This window comes from Gymnoscopelus microlampas, assembly GCF_963454915.1.
Source record: "Gymnoscopelus microlampas genome assembly, chromosome: 10".
In the NCBI taxonomy this organism is placed as follows: domain Eukaryota; kingdom Metazoa; phylum Chordata; class Actinopteri; order Myctophiformes; family Myctophidae; genus Gymnoscopelus; species Gymnoscopelus microlampas.
The window spans coordinates 14,446,365-14,466,239 of record NC_139947.1 but is presented as its reverse complement, the minus strand read 5'-3'; the positions used below and the strand labels follow the sequence as shown (position 1 = coordinate 14,466,239).

Sequence of the window (19,875 nt, the reverse complement as noted above, 5' to 3'; positions counted from 1 at the left end):
TGCCTTGAAATGACATTCAAGGGCAAAGATTCATAATCACAAAAACAGGATGATAAAAACAAGCACTGAGTGCTGACAATAGAGAGAGAGATGAGTAGTGAAGTAGTCATCCATGGATTCAGTGTTACTCAGACCATATGGCACAGACTATAATGTGGTTTTAGAAGGAAATCTGATACAACAGCACACAAAGTTCACCCACATGCTCCATCAAAAGAACAATACAGGAGGTGGGCCTCAAAACAAGTACTTCCGCAAACTCTGTCTCTCTCGCTGTGTGTGTGTGTGTGTGTGTGTGTGTGTGTGTGTGTGTGTGTGTGTGTGTGTGTGTGTGTGTGTGTGTGTGTGTGTGTGTGTGTGTGTGTGTGTGTGTGTGTGTGTGTGTGTGCGTGCGTGCGTGTGTGTGTCTCTCTCTCTTGCTCTCTCCAACACACACACACACACACACACACACACACACACACACACACACACACACACACACGTTTGTATTACTATACTTGTGAGGACATCAACACTTTAGGACAGCCATGTTATGAATGCCGTTCATCATTGCCATTTTTAACCGTAAGCCTAAAGCCGAAAAACAGCAGATCTACAAGCCCACAACGCGTCGCGCTGCGACGCGTTGTGAGCTTATAGATCAGCTGTTTTTCGGTGCATGACACTGGCACGCAACTAAGTATAAATCATGTTGAACTCTAATTCCAGTGCCTAAAATCTAACCTCTAAGACACCTAAATGTCTAATACCGACCTGAATGTGTTTCTAATTGTAAACGTATCTCTAAAACACATTTTTTAACTATAAAACAACCATTTGTCTTGTGAGGACCAGGAAAACAGTCCTCACAATGTATATTTCTTCAAATTCTACTATACTTGGTCCTCGCAAGTATAGTAATACAAACACACACACACACACACACACACACACACACACTCTGATTCATCTATTTATATAAAGTTCCTGTAACGTAATAGTTTGATCACATCGCCCACAGATGGTGGGTAGAATCTCAACCGTTCCCAACATTCCAACAGGAGAACATAGAATTCATAACTTGCGGGCAGGCAGGCGGGCACCTCCATCATGTAACATGGTAACATGGGTTACTTAACCTAAAGTGCATCCAGTTACAGTAGGTAGTCTACTTGTCTTACCATTGTGTCTTACCCAACACAGTACCACATGGCTCGCTGTTCTTTTCCAAAGCATGGCCACAAGACACAAGGCTTTTTAAGTGCTTTCTTCATGTGGATTATGTTCCTTTTATGTGTGGACTACTTTCATACTGATTACAACATCATGTACCTTATGCAGATACCTATGCATTGCAGCCTACTTTTCTTATGTCCAAACTAAAGTATGTTCTTACATACGTTCCTTCCTTGTCTCACCTGCATTTGAGACTATTTCTTTTTGCACAAACACTATTGTTACTGTTCTTTTGCTGCACCTTATGTACACATCTGCACCCTTGCTGTTTATTTACTAATGCTGTTTGTGTTTTATTTTACATAGTGCTATTGGTAGTATTCTCATGTCCGGTACATACCTGTTACGCTATACTGTATGTATAATATCATTTTCTTTTGTCTATAGTCTATTATTCTTCCCTTTCCTGAAAACTGCAAATGAAAAACTACAAAAAAACATATTTCACCCACTTCTTTACACCTGAAGAACTGTGATGTGACCATAAATCTGATTCAGATTATTTATCCATACATCATAATTACTGAAACAATGGCTGTAGAAAGTGGAAATTAAAGACAAAACTGTGCTGAATAGAAGCTCTGGGTAAGATGATTAAGACAAAATGGAGGCTGATAGTCAGCTGAACAACAGAACGTGAAGGAGACATGATGAGGACACAATGAAGACACTGTGGTTCAGTTTCCGTCCATCTGTTCTACAATACAGATGATGCAGACACGTGCCTGAGTGCACGTGGGAGTGTGTGTGGGCACACTCACACTCACACACACACACACACACACACACACTTAATTACATGCATGCATGCACACCCACACACACACACACACACACACACACACACACACACAGTGAGTTATTTGTTGAGAGATTTATAGTAGGCGTTGAAGTGCAGGAGTACAAAGAAAGTTCCATCAGGCTGATTGAACATGGTTGTAATGGTGGAGAGTGACAGCCGTACATCTTCCGCTATGACATCATGTTCTACTTTTAGCCTGGGCTCCTGCCTGATGGCCATACTGGCCACTAACAGGATTACACCGCCAGAATCATGACCCTAGCTGAGCTACAGCTATCCCCCCATGAACCTTTCACTTCAATCAGTAAGCCCCATTAAAAATACAAGATATTTGGAAATGTTTGAATTAGCCCATTGATACCTGAAGCCGGTTCTACATGTCTCCTCAATCTCAACAGTATTCTGAAAAACGTATGTTTCTATATCAGTGGTGCTCAATCTTTTTCATGTCAAGGACCCCCAAAATTATATGTATTTGGCCGCAGACCCCAGTCAAAATATGTTGTTCCAGAGACCCCCAGAAGCAAAGATTTGAGTTAAAAATGTTCGCTTTAAAAATATGTATATTCAAAGATTTGCACACATTTTCACGATTTTTGAATAGCCCAAAGTGTAAAATAATGCTTTTTAGCTGAAATCTAAAAATGGCACAGTTCCAGGTCTTAATGGGTTAGGCTATATAACCTCCCTAGATACAAGGCTGGGTGCTATGTAACTACAAATTTACTACAAAGTACAATGGTCAATTAACTTTATGATTCATAATTTGGCTTGGAATGATATCTTCAACAGGCTGCAACAGGCTAAGCAGTTTATGAGCTAGATATAGAGAGACAAATTCCCCCATGAGACTGAATTTGACCATCATCAAAGTCAGCTGGCACCACACAGTACAGTAGGCCCGGAGGGAACTGAAAGTTGTGAATGGAAGCATGGTACGGTTCAGGTAATGTATCGTGCACGGTCGGGCATGCTACAGGTAATGTTAGGCTGGTGGGGGAGGGTGGCTGTGTGGCATGCTGGTAAGGGCTACAGGTAACACCAGGCGCAGCGCAGCATGCTGCACTTAGCGTAGAGTGGCATGGCATGCTGCAGGTAACGTTAGCCTCAGGGGGGCTGCATAATCTCTCAGTCGAGCACGAGATGAGACTTAGCGAGGAGGCAGTATACAGTAGCTCTGATCTACAGAACGTGGCTTGAGGATGGAAACACAACGGGATTACAAGACATGATTATGAACGGCTAAAATGCCTGTCCTGATGGAAACATAACGGGATTAGACAACATCATCACTATGAGCAGGTATAATCATGCTATACATTTGACAGTCTGAGTCAGCAGGCTCCAAGCGGAAAAAAAGACTTCAGGTCCCTGTCCACATGTCCCATGATGTGGTTTAAATCCAGTGACGATCGCCGATTGAAACAGATTAAATATGTAGGCCTATTATTAACCCACAATGTGTATAGACTTTTACTCTCTTTATATTTGCATAATGGGGAAATGTGATATGGTTTTCTTTTTATCAGACTTTTTCCTTTGTTTCTTCTCTATTCTTTTGACTAGAAGAAAGTGCCCTTCGGCTGTTTGGCCCATCCTACATGAAAGTGTAGGACGGGCCTAAGTGTCTGCAAACCCCAGGTTGGGGACCCCTGCTGTAAAATACCCAACACAGAGCACACCACACAGCAAACATCATAGCTGAAGAGAACTGAACACAGCTGAAGTCACTTCAGCACCAGCCCAGCCTAATGCAGTACTTGACAAACACTTGATCCTTTTCATCTGAACACATCGGCCAAACACACCACTGTAACACAGAAGACCGAAAACACCACTCCAAACAAGCCTGGCCATTCAGTCCACCTCAGCCTGCAAACACTCATTAAAAAGAAAACAGCCATCTACTAACGCTGTATGCGCTCACAGCCAAATATGGCCTGTGTTTGAACTGAGACGGTCTCTGGTGGCACGCTGTTTTTATCAGAGTTTACAAAAGACCTTTAAATTCATTAGGGATTAGCAGTGGACAGCTTTACTTAAAACTGTGCAAGGTGAATGTTTTGTTACTTTGCATGTAAACAGCCAGACTGAGAGGCTCAGTGAGATTTTCCTCTGGACTTATCGTAAATGTATACTGCGAATGGTCTTAATAATGGTCTGTGCGTCACTGTAATTAAGTTTGGGAGTCATACAAGCTAACTAAGCACTAAGCAGGACAGTATACTCTAGGGCAGCAACTATCAATTATCTTCTTAGCAATTATTATATCAGTTGGTTTTTTGATTAATCGAATAATTGTCTTTTTTTTTTTTTTTAAGATATTTTTGGGAGCTTTTTGGCCTTTATTTATAGTTGTAGAGTAGAGACAGACAGGAAACAGCGGAGAGAGATGGGGAGAGACATGCAGCAAAGCTCATCAGGAACAGGACTTGAACCCGCGATGCGCTGTCAGGCTACATTGAAGCCTACGCCAGCCGTCCGGGCCATGACAGTTTTTTTTTTGTATTTTCTTTTTAATCAACAAATCGACACAAACAATTCTAATTTATTTTTGTATAATTGACTAAATCGATTGGTCTGAATAACCACAAAAGCCTGATTTTATGTCGTAAAACAGTGTCGCGTAAAAATAAAACGTGTCACATCGTAACGCACTGTGAGCTTTTAGATCGTCTACTTTTGGAAATCTATTATTTGATCGATTATCGATAATTTTTTTATCAATTAAATGGATTAGTTTGATGAACTGCTGCACCCCTAACAGACTCTCCAGGCTGCTCGACATGGTCAGGCCAGCAGCATTCCCAGCAGATGGACCTGCCATGTCCCCTGGCTGTGGATGCAGCCACCAAGTGTGGCTGGACCTGGCCGGGCTCCCAGACCTCCGTAAGCCTCGTGCATAGTGCCAGGGATTCATCCTCTTAGGGAGGGGATTTGAGACTTTATTTAGTGCCATTTAGAAAAGATTACCCCTTAATTGCAGAGCGGCCGCCCGCTAAGGGCTACTACAGATGAAAGGGTTGGTCGAAATACCCCCAAAAACAATGAAAAGGAGTTTTGGCAGGTCTGAAGTTTTGGATGGTTTGCAAAAGCAATACCGTTTACCTTTCAACACATCATTGGGAGATGGTCTGTGGCATGATAGTGATCAGTAATGCAGACCACTTCTACAGTGTCAGTATCACTTCGATATCAATTCAATAGGAATTAGGGCTTTAAATAGACTGAGTCAGACTGACTCAGGGGTTATTAAGATTATAAGCAAAAAGAAACAGAGCAAGTGGTGGTGAGAGGAACAGCTGCTGATGAAATGTGATCTGGTAACAGAGCAAAGGGGCTTCACAATCGCAGAAATGCAACAATTATGAGAGTGACGTTGTTTATGATGACACTTTACGACTTTGCCTTCCAAGAGTCCAGATGGGTGGGTTTCCTCCTCCTGCTTTTCTGCTGCGTTTCAGCTGGCATCCGTGGCATTTAAACGCCACAGTTTTTTAAAAGTCACACCAAATACCTTTGTTTGAGGACACTGCGATCCGTCCTTTAGTGATCTGCCATTTCTAAAGGGACAAAGGGGAGCGATCTTTTTCATGTTGTCACAATGGGACGGCTCTCTCAATCTCTGCTTTTGTCGAACCCTGTGTTCTGTGAGCGTTTAACCCCCTCCCCGTTTAGTGTGTGACACCCAAGACCTGCTAACCCCATCGGGTTCAGACGCACAAAAGGCCAGCGAGCCGAGGACAGAGAACCCAGGTTTTACTGAGCTTAACCATTTACGTTCCTGATTGTCCAGGAGAATTCCACAACGCACTACACAGTACACAGCTGCCTTGCTACAATGCAACAAGGACCCCAAAACACTGCTCTTTGTCACAGTAGCATTGTCATGGTCTGTGTGTGTGTGCATACATATATGTTTATGTTTCTATGTGTGTTAGCGCATGAACAGAAGCCTAAAACACAAAGGTGTCCCGTATTACACAGAGAAAGAGCGAATTAGGTCAAACAAAGCATGGGATTTGGGATCTTCAAGGAATTCGTCTTCAGGGATAAGATGATGTCTTCATGACCATGACATTCTACCTAAATTCCACAGAACCTAGGACCACCCCGTCACCCAGTTTGGGTAATACGTAGCTGTCTAGATGTGAATAAATCGTGTGCAGTGGCTGGTCGGCCATTGACAAAACATGATCAGTGTGAGCAACATGTGTGTGTTTGTGTGTCAACAAAACATGCATGAAGGTCCACAACTTCATCACAGCTAGCAGCACTGCGCCTAATGCTTATCATAAGTCATAACACCATTTGGGATGTGATTGTGATCTGTTATGTAACACTTTAAAAACAGGTTTTGTTTATTGCCAATAAACAAACATGTCACCAATGCATGGAAGGAAGGCAGTGATATTATTCAGGACATACTGCATGTAGCAGAGGAGCTAACTAACTCACACACTCACTGCATAACGTGACAATAGACAGTGTCTCAGGTGTCAGGCCAGTGTGCCACACAGATTGGATAAGAAAGATGACAATGACATTACCTATGAGCTTCCTCCTTCCCTCTTGTAGTGAGGAGGGGCTAACTAGAAGAGGGGCTCCCCCAACAAGAGAGGCAGGGCTTACGGCTTTTCTAGTCAGGTGAGAGCAGTAGAGGAACAAGAGAGGGGAGGGGCTTAACCACATGAACCCCAGCGTTCACACAACGCCTTGCGACATATTATGAGCTTATCGGCTATTTTCGGCAAAGATATTTGGTGTAGAGGGGGGAAACGAGGGGGGGGGGGGGGGGGGCTAGTATAGACCCCTGGGGGACTCCGGTCAACTATATGTACGTATATGGTTTTAAAGTTGAGGTGACTGAGAGTGGCAGAGGAACAAGAGGGGAGGGGCTTATGGTTGACAGGTAGTTTGGAGGAAAGACCAATGATTAAATAACTAATCTCCACAAAACAAATGACAGAGATAGCATGAATCAAAGTCTAGTGTAATGGAGAGAGCTAGGTCAACATGACCATAAAGATAACATTCACAACATCACTTTAGGAGCCTGGCTGACAACATGACAGATCACTGTTTGGAGACCAAATAGCAGCATGCTATGAATATCATTAACCTACTGTATGTCTGGATATTTCCTTGGGGTGCTCCAGTGGGCAACCAGACGGCGTATTGAGCACATACAGATAATGAGATAATTGCAATGTCTCTGGTTTGATACCGATACAGGTCTGGAGGCCTGTGTCCTCTACCCCATCTCTAGGTTATTGTCTCTCAGTCTCTACACCTAAAATAAAGCAAAATGTACCTGAGACAATTTCTTAAGAAAGAAGTCTTGTGTAGTTATTTCGTATTACTTTACAGCTAGCGAAAATAGCAGATCTACAAGATCACAATGTATCGTGATGCCACATGTTGTGAGCTTTTAAATCTGTTATTTTCTTCCTATGAATATGGAGACATGCCCAGAATATACACACCAGCTTGAAAGTGATTAACCATTGTCTAGCAGCACCAGCATCCTATGTACCAGTATACTCTCTGTTAGCTTTCTACTAAGCTGCAATATGCACTGGCAGTCACCCACCAACACTCTCACACACACACACACACACACACACACACACACACACACACACACACACACACACACACACACACACACACACACACACACACACACACACACATACACACACACACACACACACACACACACACAGGAAGAAACCAGCCCGGCTCCTGGCTGCTTGAATGAACAGAGAGCTGTGCCGTTACTAAGCAACAGTGCAGAATTCCTCCATCTCTCTGTTTTACTGTGTGTGTGTGTGTGTGTGTGTGTGTGTGTGTGTGTGTGTGTGTGTGTGTGTGTGTGTGTGTGTGTGTGTGTGTGTGTGTGTGTGTGTGTGTGTACTAGTGTCCTGTATTGACCTAGGGTTAGTTGGGAATTGGCTAAAAAGACACTGCGATTTCTAATAGATAATTTCTTAGTTTCCAGGTTTAATGAAGAAAAGAAAATCAATACTCATATGCACCATGGTGGTGTGTCTGTGTGTGTGTGTGTGTGTGTGTGTGTGTGTGTGTGTGTGTGTGTGTGTGTGTGTGTGTGTGTGTGTGTGTGTGTGTGTGTGTGTGTGTGTGTGTGTGTGTGTGTGCGCGCGCGTGTGCGCGCGCGCGTGTACATGCATGTGTGCATACATCTAGTTAGGAGCCATTCCACACACACATCCTCCGTTTGATATTAGCAAATCAATAGCTAGGTGATTATTTCTTGAATGTTTGCACTAAGCTATTGCTTGGTTTGTGTTCACAAACCAAGCAATAGCTTAAGTTAATTTGGGCAAACAACTTCTCTTGGCTGTTATCACGGATCAATATAATGAATACAGATGTAATTACATGACATACTGTAAACATCCATTTTACAAGAATGGTTTGGCCATGAATGATGATGGGACATGTAAGCTGCATATGACAGTGTGAGAGAGAAGCGTAGAACGACATCGTGAGAGAAACCGTTGAACGTCTATGTCTGAAAAGGGAACGACCCTGTAAAATAAATCTTCCAGACAATGTGGTTCCAACTGTCACCGTTGTCTGAGAGACTAGTAAGAGAGAGGGGTCGACCAAATATTGTGTGTAGAGTAGACCCAAGGACAAATAAGAGCCAGGTACCAACGGCTCCGTGACATTTAGCTCTGACCAGACAGATGTCGATGACAGATGATCACAGACAAAGTTACAGTTTGACTCATGTGTTTACTTAGAGAGCTCACACAGGCTGTAGGGGCATGTTTGAATAACCACTTTAACCCTAGCTAGCGTCCCGATTCTGGGCATGTCATAATAGAAGGCGAACATTCACCATAAACTTGGCTAACATAACCTTCAGCAAAAATAGCAGATCTAACGCGTGAGCTTGTAGATCGGCTATTTTCCCATCGTGTAGAGGGTTAAAGGTAGGGGAGGGGGCAAGTACGGAACCCTGGGGGACACCAGTCAATGAAGCATACACTGTAGGGTTTATTAATGTGACGTCCATGTACAGTAATTGGTGTGGACTTGACATTCCCAGTGTAAAGTGACCTCACTGATAAGCTTTATTTTTAGCCACTGGTTCGGCAGTAGCCTGTCTACAGACTGATCCATCATCCTAATGATTGAGACCGACCCCATCCTTCCTAGGGCTTGAGACTGACCCTTTCCTTCCTAATGGCGGAGACTGAACCGGTCCTTCCTAATGCTCTCTAACAAACAATCAAGAAGAGGAGGGGGGGGGGGCAGGTCTTGCCTCATGCCTTTTGTTCAGGATCACTGCTGGCCAGCAACAGACCATTGCTCTGCAGCCAGCATGGACTAACTACCAATTAACCCTCCACAAGCCCTAATATAATGAAAGTGTGTCATATTTGAATTGGGTGGATAATTGAATATGCTGTATTATACAAATGCATGTTAATTGTCACCCACTGAATTATACAGGGCTAGGAATTATATTTTGATCTTAATATATGTGATATGTGAGCGTGTGAAGAATAGCGTATACATCACAACGCCTCCCCACACTTTTCTACATTCTCTTATGCTTTGCTGCTGCCTGTCGTGGTTACTTTTCTAGGACCGTTGCCTGCCGGTCTATTCAACATGTTTCTACTGTTGTCCTTCTTCTGTTAGACAGTTAGGACTCCCAGGACAAAGGAGGAGTGCATGGGAAAACAGAACAGGAGCTGTTGAGACAGCCCTGAAACCTCCTCCTCTCCACAATAACAACTATTAGAGAGAGGAGGGTGAGAGCAGCACAGAGACAGCCAGAGAAATCAAAAGACTGACACGCATAGAGCTCAAATCTCTCTCTCTCTTTTCTTCATAGCCACTCTGTCCCTCTTTTCCCACAGAAAAACACAAAAACCCAGGGGAGCGATGAACACATTCTGAGTATAGCGAGGAGGGATTCGCTGTGGCGTCAGCAATTGGTTCTCCGACGCTGTGGGAGGACCAGGGAAGTACCCAGAATCTCTGAGACGCACTCCCCATAGGAGGGCCTGTATACTTCTGTGGACATCTGTCTTTTCTTTTTCTTTTCCTAAGAGTAGCCATTTAGCCAACACAGAGTGGTCGTTCAGCCTGACTCCTCAACCAACTCCTACATTCATTTTACTTTATGTAAATCATGTGAGATGTTAATCAACTGACTGAGGAGAAGTGGAAAACTCTGACCAGAGTTGGACCGGAGAGAGCAGAGCGAATGAGTCAGGACACTGTTCACAGTCACACAGACACATCCTTCACACTCAGCATTCCTTCCATTCCTAAACGGTTACAACTCTATCTTTAAAGTTTCCTCTGCGAGTTGCTCATCCCTCGTTTGAGCGGGAGGTTTTGAAATTCAAACCATCTGCCCGCCCCTTTTATTATCCGCACCGGCAGTTCTTGTTCTTACACTGTAGGATCTATGAGCTGGGTGTGTCATTCATTTAAAACAAGAAAATATCTTATTTGCATTGGTTTATCTTGGCAAATGATTAACCCGACTTAAATTATTTTTGAATGATTTCTAACTAAATTTCCATTTGATTTAGCTACTATAGGCCTATTGCTAAATAAACCAGAAGTTGGGTGGCAGACTTGGAAATAATATCCCATCAAAACAACCAAAGAGAAATGTGTAATCGAGTGGGGCCACACAGATCTATCTTCATTTTTCAATAAAAAAAAACAAATTATATATACCACAAAACAGTGCAGATAAAATGTATTTGACATTTTAGTTGGGGGAGGGATTCATGCAAGACCAGCTCAGAGGTTGCCAAACACATCTGTGTGTGTGCCACACATACATAAATAAAAGGGGTATAGCTAAGGGAATCCCTGACAGGGGGGGGGGTGCTTCTAGCCTCTTGCAGTGTCAACATCAATTTTGACCTTGAGGATGAGGATGGAGGGGGGGGGGTGTAATTAATTGACTATTACACTGGTTCTCAACATCGGGTCTGGGGCCCAGCATCCAGGGAGTCCAAATTGACTATTTATGCTATGGGTCTGTAAATCTGAGAGTATTACCCTGTGGATTTTTACAGTGTATTCGATTAATGTAATACACAGGACCCCAATGGAAACAAGCCATAGTGATTTCTTGGGTTTTAATCCTTTTAGCATCCTATTGTATTGAACTGTACTTCTTCTTTTTTTTGCAAACTGTTAATAAAGAATTCAATCAATCAAATATGCATGATGGGTCCCAGAGATGATCATTTTTGTTGTATCAAATGGGGGATCCGTGGCCTATAAATGCATATCAAAACGTGGATCGTTGAAATTAAAAAGGTTGAGAATGAAATAAATGAATCACTGGTTTTGGTCAATGGCCCAAGAAATCAATGGCTTATTACGCACGGCACGTCTGTAGCTTTCCCATTTGAACACTGCTGGTGATGAATGAGTGATGATACTAATAATGTCATCATCATCATATATATAGCGTACCTCTTTCAGCTGGTCCAGCTCCTGACGCACGGTCTCATATTCCAGCTCCAGGTCGTCGTACTGCTGCTTGATCTGCTGCTTCTCGTCCAGCACCGCTAGACCGTACTCCGCCGCCTGGATCTTCTCCTTCGTCGTATCGCTCAGCTCCCGGGATAGACGCTCGATCTCGGCTCTCAGCCCCTCGGGCCCGGCCTCCATCAGCAACACAGACATGGTGGTGGTGGTGGTGGTGGTGGTGGTACTGGTACCAGCTGGGGGTCTGCCTGGTCTCTACGATCAGACAAGGGGGGGATCGGATGGATGAAGGATGATCTTCTAACCTTGAAGACGTTAGATGCTTCTTTCTTTAGATTCTTCTGTGTTTGAACAGCATGGTTGTTGTTGTTGTTTTTTCTGTTGGCCGGCGATCTTCTTATTTTTTTCCCCTTTATCCGAAAGGGAAAAAAGGCTTATAGGCTGTCTGTTCAAAATTGCTTCATGATCGCCGGTTGATGTGTTGCCTCTTCGCCTCTCGCCGGCTTATTGGAGCTTCTAGAGGGGAGGCAGTCCGCTGTCACATCATCATCATCACCCAGCTGGGACGACCTACGAGGTACGAATGGAACCGCTATGCTTGCCGGGAAATGTAGTTCTTTTTTGTACTCAGGCACTGGTGGCTGCTATATACTGAACTCATACTCCCTTGAGGCTTTGCGCGCGTGCCGATGTGGAGCACGGAAATGTTTCGCCGACAACGGTTTGGTCGGCGTAGAAATAGAACGAATGGAAGCGACAGACCAAGTCGCATGGCGTTGTTTACATGCATCTGCTGCCCCCTGGCGGAAATTTACTGTCAGATAACCGCAAATAACACGTTTGAAGTTTCATTGATTGAATATTTATTGGACAGAAACGCAAACAGCACAAGTGCAGTCAAACAATAGGCTCTATGCACAGCAGCCATATTATCACTTCCTTCACAGGTGTTACCAATGATACTAATGAAGGCTCTGTTCCATTCTGGTCAGGGTGCTGATATTGCGCATGTTGGCTCACTAGAAACACTCCATTTTGGTTCCCAAATGGCCCCTTATGGTGGGTGTGTAACTCTGAGAGTGTACAAATGGAACCAAACATTTGGTTCCATTTGTACACTCTCAGAGTTATGGGAGTCCCTGAAAATAAGACAACCACTATATGCCACACTAAATGGAACAGAGCCTTAATTAGTATCATTGGTAACACCTGTGAAGGAACTGCTGTGCATATAGCCTATTGGTCTAAAAAGGATAACACAAAAAAGTGGACTTGTTTCCATTGAGGTCACACCTTTCTAAGGAGAAGTGGTAATAATTACCTCTCCCTTTGGCCTCTTGAAAGGTGGATTTTCAGGTCCGTTTTAAATGAAGCCTTTTCCTCCGAGGTGGAAAGACTGGTGACGCGAGGTTAAATGAAGCCATGCAGTCGTCTGTCGGTTTAATTTGTATTTATTTTTTAAGACAGAAACTTTATTGAGACTAGTTGATATATTATATATAATTTGGCCACGCGTGCTGGCAGATAGTTTACCGTCTTGCAGTCAGAATTATTTGTCAGTATTGTTTATTTATATGTCTTAATTATTTATTAATGTCTTTATTGTTTATTTACAGTGGAGCATGTTTTTTTATCAATACAAATATCAATCAATCAATGCTTATCAGTGGTGGCACCATCTTGGGAGTTTTTTTTCAGCTATTACTTTCAATGGTGTCACGTCACGTTCTCTTTATAGTAGACTACTTAGTACAATTTTGTGTTACTTTTAATTTACTTTACTACTCAAAGGAAAATATTGTACTTTTTACCTTTATTTATATATTTATATATATATATATATATATATATATATATATATATATATATATATATATATATATATATATATATATATATATATATATATATATATATATATGTGTGTTTTAATTTATTTATATTATATTTATTTATTATATTTAAATTATATTTACATCTATGTATTTATACAGCTTTAGTTAGATAAGATTATTATTACAAAACCTGCATTAACCACTTGATGACTTGAGCCCAAATGTTACCTCTTGATAAAACAAATTCGTTCTTCACTGATTAGCCTATAAAGTCAGTATTATTTGTTTATATCTTTATTTATTTTTTCATATACGTCGCATTTGTTTCGTTCATCAATCAATCAACCATAATTCAATGTTATTGCGACAATAATCAGTTAGAATAACAGATCAAACTCCACCCAGCGGCAGTACAGCAGTGACAGCCTCCTCTTGTTGTCACGTGACCAGAGGGAGCTGTCAGACCGTTCTTTTAGTGCAAAATGGCTGCGGCCGCTTCATCATCCTGGGGGTCGTGTCTGTGCGTTCATATCGTCATATTTACATGGTACGTCTTCACCATCACCAAGAACTGCTCCTTGAACGACGAGAGACACCCGGGGGCGAAGACGTACGGGGGGCGATGGAAGTATCTGACCTTCCTCGATCTGGTAAGAGAAGGTGTTTAATTGTACCTATATGTTATGTCTGCATTTGCTAGATCAAAGGCATGGTGGCGGTAATGCACTGTCTATGCTATGCATGCGGCATCACACACAGTGGTGGAAAAAGTAGGCTACTCATTTTTTTTGTACTTGGGTAAAATAATCAATACTGCAATAGAAACACTCTGTTACAAGTAAAAGTCCAGAATAAAAAATGTACTTGAGTAAAAGTACAAAAGTATTGGTATCAAATTGTAGGTAAGGTACCAAAAGTAAAAGTGCTCATTTTGCAGAATGTCCCGTTTCACAAGTTTTCAAATGTACTGTATACAAATATTTTGAAAATAGCAGATCTACAAGCTCACAATGCCTATCGGCTATTTCCAAATGGCTATGTTTTGTAATAATAATACAAATCTACAAAGTAACTAGTGACTAAAGTTTTCAAATAATTGTAGTGGAGTAAAAAAGTATAATATTTGCCTCTGCGATGTAGTGGAGTAGAAGTAAAAGTACTGAAAATTGGAAATACTCCAGTAAAGTAAAATATAAAATTCCTCAAAATTGTACTTAAGTACAGTACACCACTGCTTTTATGCATCACACAATCATAAACTATTTCTAATGCCCTGTTAAGACTGAATCATTCATTGCTATTTGCCAATAATTGCTATAGGTCCTGCAGTCTGTGTTCTTTGGATTATGCGTCTTCATCGACATCGTTCACCTCATACTCCCTGCCAAAGGTCTTCCATCTCTGCTGGTTAAACTAAGGGACAAACTCTTCACTATTCTGGCTTTCCCTCTTGCTGCCGTGAGTATATTTATTTGCCTCTTTGTCATACTTATATTGCATAATGTGTAACATAATTCTTTCTATATTTTAGAGGTGGTGTAAGAGAGAGAGATAGATAGATAGATAGATATAATCACTTACAGCACCTCTAATATAGAAAGAATTATGTTACACATTATGCAATATATTTATTTGTATATCTCCAGTTACAATTTTGTCAGCTCATTTTGTGTTTCAACATTTCCAATTTCAATTGTTTATCCTGTATCCTGTGTGAGTTCTCTCTCCTGATTAGATGAAAATGGTATCCTGACTTAAATGTATTTAAGAGCGGGAGAGACAGGGACACCCCTTGTTAACTGAACTCTGTAGTAATGATTGCTATCAGAATATAGAGCTATTTAACACTTAGACATATCACTTATAGCACCTTTAATATAATCTATGACTCCTTTATGTTTCCACAGTTTGTGTTTTCCTCTTTCTGGTCATTATACCACTATGACAGAGAGCTGGTATATCCCAAGTACCTAGATGACATTATCCCTGTCTGGTTGAACCATGCTATGGTAAGTGTGTTACATTAAACTGGACTTTGGACAAATCGGGTTAAATTAGGTCTACTGGTGGTTAGTGGTCAGTACAGTTAAGGCTGTATCTATTCACTTTACAGTTGAATTCTAAAGGCATGACCTTGTTATCACGTGCTCATTAGACAAGATCACAAGACAGGTTTTTCAATTGAGTGTGTGTGTGTGTGTGTGTGTGTGTGTGTGTGTGTGTGTGTGTGTGTGTGTGTGTGTGTGTGTGTGTGTGTGTGTGTGTGTGTGTGTGTGTGTGTGTGTGTGTGTGTGTGTGTGTGTAGTAGCAGCGTTGGTTTGTCCTGAACACTACTGCTTTTTATGCGTTGATTATTGCATTTAGGGCTTTCTCTATGAATGTTGCGGGAACTTTCTTGAAATATTTATTTACACAATGAGATGTTTTTTAAGTAATCATCAGTTATGACTATAATAACTTATGTTAAAGGCAAATAATAGATCAGTTAAAACAGTCAGGACAAGACTTAAGCCATAGCACAATATTAAATCTCGTATCACAGCAATATTGATATAATATTGTATTATTCCCCAGCCCTAATTGCATATTTCACACTCAACTGTGAAATGCACATAAATACAGTACAACTTGAACTTGTCTGCTTATTAACGTTTATGTCATTTTTAGCTAGTAACTGAAGGTTGTTATCTAATCTATTTGCGCTTTACAGTCAGACAAAATGGTGTAATGCTAGCCTGCCGAAGGCTGCCATTCCCACAGTCTCTCTTCAAATACCCATTATTCTACAGTATGTTTACTGCTGGCGTGTCTCCGGTTGAAGTTTCACACTGATAACATGTTTCACAACACAGTTTTTTGTTATGTCCTGACTAACTACTATGTACTAGCTTCCCCTTTTTTGTTCTGCAATAAACCTCCTTTTCTGCATTTCTTTCCGTTTGCAGCACACTACCATCCTGCCCTTGGTATTTGTGCAGATGTACATCCAGAACCATAAATATGGCGGCAGAATCAAAAGCATCCTCGGCTTGGCTCTCTTTGCGTTTGTGTACCTTTCATGGTAAGACAACTTGAGATATCCACGCTGTCAGGCACAAACATTGTATCTCCATACAAAATCATTTTGTATGTTTTTTAATATAAATGTATGCCCTATTTTATCTTTACAATTCTTTAAAATGTTTGCCTTTTCTCTAACATGCCCAAAATAGGGACACCAGATTGACAATGGTAATAAGTCTGTGTGTTTTATCTGAATATTGATGCAATGAAAAGTATTAAGAGCTTGTGAACAAACAACTTTCTTTTAAAAAACAGTTTATAATTACAATATTACACTCAAGGGTGCCTTGGGTAGTATTGTTAAATGATGTGGTTTATTATGGTATTATCCATAATAGCTTCCCCTTTTATTAAAGGTTTATTAGGGTTTTATCCCTAATAAACCACAATATATGAATTCCTCTACCGTGGAAATAGTTAATCAGATTTGTGTCCCGGTGTTGTTTTTGTGTCTGTGTCACTGTGTGTGTCAGGGTCCTGTGGGTGCACTATGTCTCAGATATCTGGGTGTATCCCATCATGGCCAAGCTGAGTCCCGTGGGTCTGGGGTTGTTTTTTGGGATTGCGGCCCTCACCATGGCTCCTCTGTACCTGCTGGGGGAAAAACTCTCCCGCAAGATGTGGGCCAGTGCCGGTAGGAAGATACGGAAATAGCAAATGTTCATAACTAATAATAATAATGACCTATAATTTGTATAAATTGCATGCAGCTGTGTGTCTTAGCACGGTTTATAAATATGGTATTCATAAATATTATAAAAAAAGATAATTTATAAATGTTAAATATTGGAAATTATAAAATGAATGGGCAACATAACAGATTTTGAGCCTGAATCCTCTCGTTCCATTGTGAGATGTGAAAATCTGACCTAACACTTCGGCACTAGAAATCTCTGCCAGCAGTATTCAGATAGAAAATCGGCGATGTTGCCCCTTCAAAATCTATCAGTCTTGACTTGGTGTGGCCATCATTAACAAGATTTCCTAACGTGTCTCCTGTCTCTTGACAGGACCTCAGAAGAAAAAGAAGAAGTGAGACTCTGTTGGCGAGTGAGCTGAGGGACAGGGAGGGGCCTACTATGGCGGGACAGGTCATAAGGGACACGCCCCTAGCACTGACTACCTCCTTTAGGACAGAGTGGGAAACACCGTCTATGACTACAGAATATTACCTTCATATTTACTGTAGGATGACAACTTACTGTAATCCATCCAATGTATATTGTCACATCAACTCTGTCCTAGTAGTTTCTTGTGATTCTCATTGGAGCAGACTTGCACTGACGTAGCATATTCTTCATCATCATCATGCTATTTTATAATGCACTGTATCTGACAGTTGACTTGACACTTATTTTGACTTCTCATACACTCTCACTCTCTCTCTCTCTCTCTCTCTCTCTCTCTCTCTCTCTCTCTCTCTCTCTCTCTCTCTCTCTCTCTCTCTCTCTCTCTCTCTCTCTCTCTCTCTCTCTCTCTCTCTCTCTCTCTCTCTCTCTCTCTCTCTCTCTCTCTCTCTCATATATTCCATTACCTTTATCACACGACCAGATTTACTCATATGGTAACACACACTATTCAATACTTATGTCTCTCTGTGTGTTATTCCAATACTTACATCATAATCCTGTTTGAAACAATATTGTAGATTTAGTCTGTGTGAAGGGACCATTCCTACTGTTCAGGCACTGTTTGATCAAATTGCTGAATTTAGATAAAGATGTTTTTTAAAGTAACTTGTAAAAAGAATTATTGCTAAAAATGATATACAGTGATTTAATGAATAATAATGTTAAGAATTGCTTTTAAGTGATTGCTGCTGTGCTGATTATTGTTTTTCACTGAAATGGAAGAAACAATAGGGGGAGCTTTTGCAAAAGGTAATACTGAAAATGATATTCCTACTTTCACAGATGAACATAACCATATGTTTATGTTCCATTCATCTTAACCACTTTAAGCCTGTCGTCCCTGTTTTGGGAAAATCATTACAGGCCAATTTTCCTTTTAAAATAGTGAAAATTGCTGATCTACAAGCTGTCAACACTTGACACGCTTTGAGCTTGTAGAGCGGCTATTGATTGCTCATAAACATAGATTGGCAAAATAAGAAATCATAAGCAGGTGGAATATTGACTGACTTAACACAGAATTTGAAATGAATTAAGCTTTTTATTTTGAAATGGCATTATTTTAAGTACATTGCTGCTAAAAGTAACAATTTATCCTGGAAGAAATACTGTACGAGTTATTAAACACATTTTTCCTATTATAATAAATGACAAAACTATTACAAATAGTTACAAATATTTTTGTGAAAAATAGGTTTTCATAAGCAGATGGGATATTGACTGTTGATGTTACTACAGGGGAAATGTTTCATTTACTGTAGCTCTTGCTGTAATATGTTTTCTGCAAAATAAATTGATTAAAAAATACAGCAGTTGCGATTTCTATTATGCACCGGCAAATATAGATTAAAAATAAGGAGTGTTTCTGTTTTTTGGCACCAAAGTGACAGACTGGTGCTAATCCATGATCTATTCTATTTCATGGAGGAATATGGTTCATAATGTCACAAAGAAGCACCTTGCAATTTATCTCTTAATGTTCAGATTTATTTATTTATTTTTATATTAACTGGTTTCTTTTCTTTACTACTCAATATATTATATATATGGAGTGCGTTATTTTATGTTGTTTGTTTCGTACATATTTATTCATGTATTTTATTTAATGCAGGCCTAGTGTATACCAGAAAGCACAGGTGCAGTGTAATGCTTGACAAATTACTTGTTCCAAGTATTAAATCTAAAGAACATGTTTGAGTAACCTACTGAAAATGACTATATTTCAGCAGTATTGCAGAGAGGATTGACTGATCCTTGTTACCTGTAGACATTGTCATGCTTCCTAATGCCCACAAGGGGTCAGATGAGAGCCGATGGTGAGTATTTGCATGAGTATGTACAGGTGGCTGTTAGTAGCTACAGTGGGAGTCAGTACTGCTGTATGGGTCCGAGACATGGACGCTCACAGTACAGCAGGAAAAGGCCCTGGAAGGCGTCTACACAAGAGTGCTATAAATCAATAGTTCTCAAACTTTTTCATGTCAAGGACCCCCAAAATGAATGTTATTTGGCCGCCGACCCCCATCTCCAAATATTTTGTTCCAGGGACCCCCAGAAGCAAAGATTTGAGTCACAAATGTTCGCTTTAAAATATATATATTCAAAGATTTGCAAAAATGTTCACGATTTCTCAAAAATAGCAGATCTACAAGCTAATGTGCCACGCTATTAGCTTGCAGATCTATGTGTAGGCTATGTGTAGGCTGGGAAATGACAACGTTGCATACTGTGTGTTCATATGAGTAGATACATATATGTTCCCAGAACTCAGAACTTGATTAGCTCTGGGAATGTGATCAGCTCACATTACCCTCTACGTGGC

General features: G+C 40.9%; 2 protein-coding genes across 6 annotated transcripts in view; one reads left to right on the top strand and one right to left on the bottom strand.

Annotated features, from left to right (window-relative positions):
* The window catches only part of LOC311052848 (protein bicaudal D homolog 2-like), a 424,382-nt gene extending 412,370 nt beyond the window's left edge, over positions 1–12,012 (bottom strand). For all 4 annotated transcript variants that reach the window (XR_014601558.1, XR_014601559.1, XM_084068076.1 and 1 more), the window contains exon 1: positions 11,510–12,012. Coding sequence is in view for 2 of the 4 variants with exons in the window: in XM_084068076.1 (XP_083924202.1) it covers positions 11,510–11,722 (213 nt within the window). In the remaining 2 variants the exon portion in view is untranslated. The remainder of the gene's footprint in view (positions 1–11,509) is intronic.
* Positions 12,013–13,838: 1,826 nt separating this feature from the next.
* Positions 13,839–18,860, top strand: adtrp1 (androgen dependent TFPI regulating protein 1). Of its 2 annotated transcripts, none has more exons than XM_084068091.1 (6): positions 13,839–14,009; positions 14,680–14,817; positions 15,267–15,368; positions 16,305–16,420; positions 16,896–17,056; positions 17,441–18,860. In XM_084068091.1, the coding sequence occupies exons 1-6, from the start codon at positions 13,842–13,844 to the stop codon at positions 17,479–17,481; spliced, it is 726 nt and encodes a 241-aa protein (XP_083924217.1). In that variant the 5' UTR covers positions 13,839–13,841; the 3' UTR covers positions 17,482–18,860. The 2 variants fall into 2 exon arrangements, with proteins under 2 accessions (XP_083924217.1, XP_083924218.1); XM_084068092.1 differs by having other exon boundaries at positions 17,433–18,860.
* Positions 18,861–19,875: the final 1,015 nt, after the last annotated feature.

What these genes read in the sequence shown, in the direction of transcription:
- adtrp1 (XM_084068091.1), top strand. Translation starts at nt 13,842, where the DNA reads ATGGCTGCGGCCGCTTCATCATCCTGGGGGTCGTGTCTGTGCGTTCAT. An exon ending in TGGCTTTCCCTCTTGCTGCC is followed by an intron (nt 14,818 to 15,266) that starts GTGAGTATATTT and finishes ATGTTTCCACAG; the next exon opens with TTTGTGTTTTCCTCTTTCTG. An exon ending in CAAGATGTGGGCCAGTGCCG is followed by an intron (nt 17,057 to 17,440) that starts GTAGGAAGATAC and finishes ACAGGACCTCAG; the next exon opens with AAGAAAAAGAAGAAGTGAGA.